The sequence below is a fragment of the Mercenaria mercenaria genome, chromosome 11 (assembly GCF_021730395.1).
Source record: "Mercenaria mercenaria strain notata chromosome 11, MADL_Memer_1, whole genome shotgun sequence".
Taxonomy (NCBI): Eukaryota; Metazoa; Mollusca; class Bivalvia; order Venerida; family Veneridae; genus Mercenaria; species Mercenaria mercenaria.
In genome coordinates this window covers 47,957,951-47,964,810 of record NC_069371.1, presented here as the reverse complement: position 1 = coordinate 47,964,810, position 6,860 = coordinate 47,957,951, and the positions used below count along the sequence as shown (strand labels likewise).

The window sequence follows — 6,860 nt, the reverse complement described above, 5'->3', positions numbered from 1 at the left end:
ACGTCTTGGAAACGGTTCATATGTACAATTCAAAGATAAAACAAAGTAAAGGCAGGAGAGAAAACTTATTCATAGATTTATGAGCATATAAAAGTAGTTATTCGTTTCGTGCAAGTCTTATTTATTCCACAGCATGTGCAGAAATACCTTTCAATTTGTATAACAAACGTTATTATTTAACTTGAAAATCCCGCTTATGTTATTGGTCGGTAGCAGGTCACATGGAGGTCCGTGGAAAGTGATATTCAACGCATAAAGTGATGTTGTAGTATACAAGCTTGTTTTAATGTATATAAAATTTGCTTAATAATTATTAATTTAAAAAAAAAATGTTACTGCTAAAATACGTAATTGTACAGTAATGTAAGCATAATGCATATTTTTTCGTGTTATAACATTTGCAGAATATCGAGGAATTGGTTGAAGCATCATGACCCGGTAATGAACATGCGCTAACGCTATTGTATGATAAAACGTTTAAGTGATAAATGAACACATTGTCATTCAACGTCATTACATTTCCATGAAATGCGCGGGAATGTGTGAGTTAATTTTTATGTTGACATCATTACCATTTGAATTTTCCGTTTGGGGGTTGTAATTTGTGTACGCTTTGTCTCGGAAAAAGCATATATAAAAAGTGCTTTAAGAGCACATGAGCGCGAAAATCTCTCTGTAAGCACACGTTTTCTCTTCTGTTAAAACACCCCAGAAAATTGACAAGAACAGTAGTTTTATTCTAGTTTTATTCAAAAACAGTTTTATATTCTGTATAAGATTGTCTGAGGAAAATTCTAGATGTGTAGTTAATGTTGGTAGTCGAAGATTGTCTGTCTGAAGAATATCAAGCATTATTACATACTCGTTTCTATTCCCCATTAAGTTACAATTGTACCAGAAACGTCAATATTTTTCCATACACTGACGCCTGAATTTCATATCGAGTCCGTGGCGTTTTTGCATTAATTCTTTCATTTAGTTCAGTATTGTCAGTCTTATTCAGGATATTGATCAAATTCATAATGTTAAGATTACATCTATACATCTATACATGTAGATACGTATGTCATATAATGGTTATTATCTTGAAAAAATGTTATATATAAAAATCATCTTTCAAATTGAAGGTGATGTAAAACATTTCTTAAACTGAACAAAACGGAACTAAATTACCTGTGGTTGATAAGATTTCTATTCATCTCGGTTGCATTTGCCATTTGAAAGATAAATTATCTATCATACTTTTGATACAGTTCCAATTTCATGATTTTCAAGTTTCACCAAGCCCTGATAAATGTGAAACTAAAATGAGACTGAATAAGTACAAGGGCGTAGCGGCAAATGCTTAAATGTGAGCCTGCAACATTTTCGTTTTTGTCGTGTTGAGCGACCTGTGAAGTTTCCACTTTCCTCTATTTTAAACATTTGATATTGAAAATTATTCTAAATTAATTAAAAACATTACTAGAATTTCTTAACCTATAGCCGGTTAGAGCATATGAGAATTCCATCTACCATCAGCTTACATATATCCATATAGTCAAAATTTGACAAAAACAAATTTGTATACTTCATAAGCTTGTCGAACTTAGACGCAATAGACAGACCTGAGTTCTCAGTGTATGAATTCACAAAATGGCACAGCGAAAGAAAATAGCAAACAAAAAAAAAAACAAGAAAAAAAAAAACAACGGTATTGTAGACCACCAGTCAAATAGTTGTGCTCTGTTAAATTTCATTTTACTCTCTCAACCTTTAACCTGCTTAATTTCTAAAATTTACAGGTCTGTCATTCAATTTTGGTAGTATCATTTATTATTCAAAGGGGTTTCACTGAAACTTTACTGACTAAATAGCAAACATTGAAGTCCGTGCAGGCCAATTATGGTCTGCACTGGTCGCAAAGGCAATCACCTGCCAGATTAAACATTATTTATTTAGCTACACACCCGCATTTTTTCGTGTTTTGACATTATATCATTAGAAGTATCGATGTCTTTGTTTGAAAAGCCTCTAATGATTTTATGAAAAACATATGTCTATAATCTTTCATCATCTACATCTAATTCTAGTGGAGAAGTTGGCAATTAATAGAAGCTGGAACAGAGTCCTGGTCACAGTTGTTCGAAATTTGGACAGATGATTAAGCTAACGGTCGATTAACTTTCAGGGCTATATTTTAACATTTTAAACAAAAAAGTTTCAAGAACACTAAAATGTCTTTACACTGAAATTGAAATATTCAACTAATGTTTTACACCAAGACTAAAAATTTGACCGCCCGGTAGGCGTTAGTTTAACAGCCGGTTTAAGTGTCGAACAGCTGGGCCTTGGTTAAGTTATCTTATCTTTGTTTTATAACTGAGATACTTTAGAAAACCGACCGCTGACAAACGGGAACGAGACTGAGCCTGGAGCTTTGAACGGTGAAAAACTGATGGAGTTCTGAATAAAACTAAAATTGCCGATGTTTCAACTAATTGGGAAGGTGAAAGAAAATATTGAACAGAATACTGAAGACAAAATTCTTATCATTAAAACATTCTTAGCGTTTCATATCACCTATAGTTGATTTTAAAAAAGCGTAATGGTTAAAATGGAAAAACGCGTTACAGCAACTAGTATTGGTACATTGGTCTGTCATTAGTAAAATAATAAAAATAAGAAAGTGCGAAATAGAAATTAATATTAAAACGTAAAGCTGATAATATGGGGAAATCAACATATGTAAATGTATGTTTCATTTTTATATTGTGATAGTTAAATATAACAAGACGCTTATTCCTTTTAATGTCTTTTTCACTCAATAGTTTACTCACTGCTACGCCCAGTAGCATCAATTCATTTAACTTGCGTGTTTACTACAGTCTTGTATTTGAGAAAAGTTAAGCTTCTCCTTGCACTGCAAAATCAGAAAATGAAAACGAAATTTCAACACGATAAAAGCTTAGTATTTTATTTGGTGATATATACAATTATTCAGGTTGTTCAAGGTGCACCGCTGACAAACGGAAACGTGACTAAGCCTGGAGATTTGAACGGTGAAAAACTGATTGAGTTTGGAATAAAACTAAACTTGCCAAAATTGCAACTAATTGGAAAGGTGATTGAAAATATTGAACAGAAGATTAAAAACCTTTGTGATCTTCATCCTTGCTTGGAATGGACTGAGTGGAACGAATGTAATGCTGATCGTGGTCACTTTGGTTCCAAATTCCGAACACGTCAATGCAGTGTCAATATGACAGCATGTGAAATAGATGCTACTAACAGTAGGACGGAGAAAGAGCTTGGAGTCTGTATCGGATACTGTCCTAAAGACTATAATATGACAAAGAACAGATTTTGTGTAAAGGTGTATGATGACTCAGTTCGTACTCAAGATGCCGCTGAACATCAGTGTCAGAAAGACGGTGGGCATCTGATAAATGTCGATTCAGAGGAGAAGTACCAGGATGTGATCAGTGTAATACAAGGTTTAAGTAAGGCTGTCTGGATCGATGGAAGAAGAAAAGATGTTGGTTCTCCCTGGGAATACAAGTACGGCTCACAGAAAGGGTTCTTCAAATGGTTATCGGGACAACCAGGTGATGGTTCAACTGAACTTTGTTTAAAACTTTACCATCCCAGTACCTGGTTATGGGGAGATAACCCATGTACAAGTTCTTACTATAGCGTGTGTGAAATAACTACTATTACATAGTTTAAACGAATCTTTCTGAACTTAGATTGCAAAATATCGATGTACTTTTTGAGTAAATCTATTTCTGAATCATGTGCTTCCCGAAGTAAAAGTGTATAATACGACATTATCTACACAACGGATCGAAATGTTTGAGTGTGATAAATAAAATTGGGGATAATTATGCTACACAGATTTCACATATTGATGTAATTGTTAATTTCAACATAAAAGCATGCATGGCATAGTTAAGCTGATTTTGTCTTTTATTTGTTTTCAATATGTAGAATTCTTAATAACTGATATTTAGCTTAAATATTTTTGAGAGAAAAAATTACTTAAAACAGCTGTTAATTAAACTAGCTTCCGTAAATAACTACACACTTGTAACTAGTATAGTGTCTAACCAATTGTTATTTTGAATGAAACTCAGTGCATTATGACAGGCCCCGGCCGATCATTCTAATTAAGATTAACATTATTACGACAATTGATTAATAGCATAATATATTGAAAGAAACGTTTGTATAAAACCATATACATGTCTATCATAATGTAAAATAGAAGTTACAGTATGACTATGTAAAGATAAAATTTCATTTAGTATAGCTGTAATCATTGGATAGTATACCTTCAAGAACATTAATAAGCCTATGTCATCGGCATGATATATGAGCCGCGCCATGAGAAAACCAACATAGTGGGTTTGCGACCAGCATGGGTCCAGACCAGCCTGCGCATCCGCGCAGTCTGGTCAGAATCCATGCTGTTCGCTTTCAAAGCCTATTGCAATTAGAGAAACCGTTAGCGAACAGCATGGATCCTGACCAGTCTGCGCGCATGCGCAGGCTGGTTTGGATCCATGCTGGTCGCAAAGCCACTATGTTGATTTTGTCATGGCGCGGCTCAATTATAATAAACGGTTTGAACATCCCTATACATAACCCGTAAAAACTGCTCTTTTTAACATAAACGTTCATTAAAAATTGAAAACTAACAGTGGAAAGACAATCACTCTGACATTACAGTCGTGTGCATATGAAACTTGCTCATTAAATTTTGAGTCTTTAATCTTGATTTACTGTTGTATATATTATTTACACTTTCTTTTCTTAACCACTTTAAACTTTTCCCCTCTTACTGTAAATAATAATAATTTTGAACAAATGTTTTCTGTAAAAACCCGATGTTCCCTTGTATTTTCTGAAACATGCCTGTGCTTCCACATATACTTGATTGGTTGATTAGTCTTGTGTTTAGTAATCGGGAGAACAGTTTTCTTTGTGTGTTAAAAGGTGACATTTCTTTGTAATTTCATTTAAAAATCTTGAACACCTTTCTGTACATTGATATACTTCGGACCAATTACTATGGAAGTAACCTGTTTTTAATAATTTGAGCCGTGCCATGAGAAAACCAACATAGTGGGTGTGCGACCAGCATGGATCCAGACCAGCCTGCGCATCCGCGCAGTCTGGTCAGGATCCATGCTGTTCGCTAACAGTTTCTCCAATTCCAATAGGCTTTAAAAGCGAACAGCATGGAGCCTGACCAGACTGCGCGGATGCGCAGGCTGGTCTGGATCCATGCTGGTCGCACACCCACTATGTTGGTTTTCTCATGGCACGGCTCATTTACTGAACAGACGTTTGTTAAGGTATTTTATTATGTATACACTATCATTTAAAAACTTCAGTAATAACGTAATATGGGCCAAATGAATGGTTATATTTCAAGGCTCAATGAATTTACTTAAATATGTTATCATTGTTATATTTCATTTAATTTACTTGATTATTGAAAAGTGTGTCTAGTTTTCATAGAAATATATCAATATTTGGGATTACCTTACTGCAGTTGTCAAGATTCAATGAATTTGCGCAAATTTGTTATCATTGTTATGTTTTATTTAATTTACGTAATCATTAAATAGTGTGTCTAGTTTTCATCGAAATATATCGATATTTTTGCAGATTAAACAATAAATACGTAGTTAGAAAAGTTGTTGAGCATATACATGAATTAAAATCATTGTAAAATCATTTTTGTTTTGCTGGTATTCATTGTCGAACAATGTTTTATCTAAAGACTAGAAGAGCATACAATTGTACTTAACGTATACGGAAGGAAGTATTTGCACACATCATTAAACTAAAATGACAATAGCGTGCAATTTATTCTGCAATATTTCGGGGATAAGATGTTACTTTGGCGGAGCTGTACAATACAGTTCTTGCCAAACTCGACGGCATTCTACGTCAGAACTAAACAGGCCGAATATGATCTGACGATGATATCTTAGAGTTGATTCATTTAGTCTTCTACAATAGCTTAAACCGAGTCGCTTTTATTTTGATTATTTAAGCAAAAATATGTTTCTTCAAATTAGTAAACTACGCCCCAGTTATGATTATTTCTGCTATACATGACATAGATACTTTCTAGGCTCTGAAACTTATGGTAATTATTAACATGTTGAGAATTAGCACATTTTTCCTTTGAAATAATAAGTCTAAATTTAGTCAGCTCCTATAGTCACGTGATCAACACTTGTGACGATTAACAGACAAAATGTGAAGTTGCCTAATGGACTCAATGCCATGATGCAGCCCAGTCATACTCTGCCTACCTAATAGATAATCATTTTCCTTTACATATTCACTAATCAAATTAATCATATAAAGATTTAAATGATACAACCTTACTCTAGACCAGTGGTATTGTTACTTTGAAGTTCTGGTCCTGTCGCTTTATTTTCATCATATTAAGTTACTTTTTAAATTGAATTTATTGCAGTTGAACCTGCCTTAACGTACTTCTGTTTCAAGCTATCGCTTACTTTAAGCAACCAGACAAACAACTTTACAAATGGGCACTTTTCCTTATTTCAATTTGTTTTTAGCAGTTACATGCCTTAAGCAACTCGACTGTTTCGCTCCATTAGCTAACTGCTTAATACAGGTTTGACTATAAGGTTTTTAACGTAACTTTTTTCAAACCATTAGTTCGATTTTGATAAAAAAAATCTCACTTATTATGATTAGAAGTCTCTCTACCATTATTTAGCGAACATCTATAGGAATCATGAAACATTTTGGCAGACAGAGGCAAACCATTTTTCAAAAAAAAACTAAATGCAATAAGAATTTGGTTTGCTTTTAATAAAATGATCCCACGT

The 6,860-nt window shown here is 33.7% G+C and overlaps 1 protein-coding gene across 1 annotated transcript; it reads left to right on the top strand.

Annotated features, from left to right (window-relative positions):
- The first annotated feature begins 2,858 nt into the window (after positions 1-2,858).
- LOC123532624 (type-2 ice-structuring protein-like) lies at positions 2,859-5,724 on the top strand. Its single transcript, XM_045314098.2, has one exon. It carries the CDS (start codon positions 2,918-2,920, stop codon positions 3,701-3,703), a length of 786 nt encoding a protein of 261 aa, XP_045170033.2. The 5' UTR covers positions 2,859-2,917; the 3' UTR covers positions 3,704-5,724.
- The last annotated feature ends 1,136 nt before the right edge of the window (positions 5,725-6,860 follow it).

Bases quoted from the DNA above. Each gene is read 5' to 3' on its own strand.
- LOC123532624 (XM_045314098.2), top strand. From the start codon at position 2,918: ATGAAAACGAAATTTCAACACGATAAAAGCTTAGTATTTTATTTGGTG.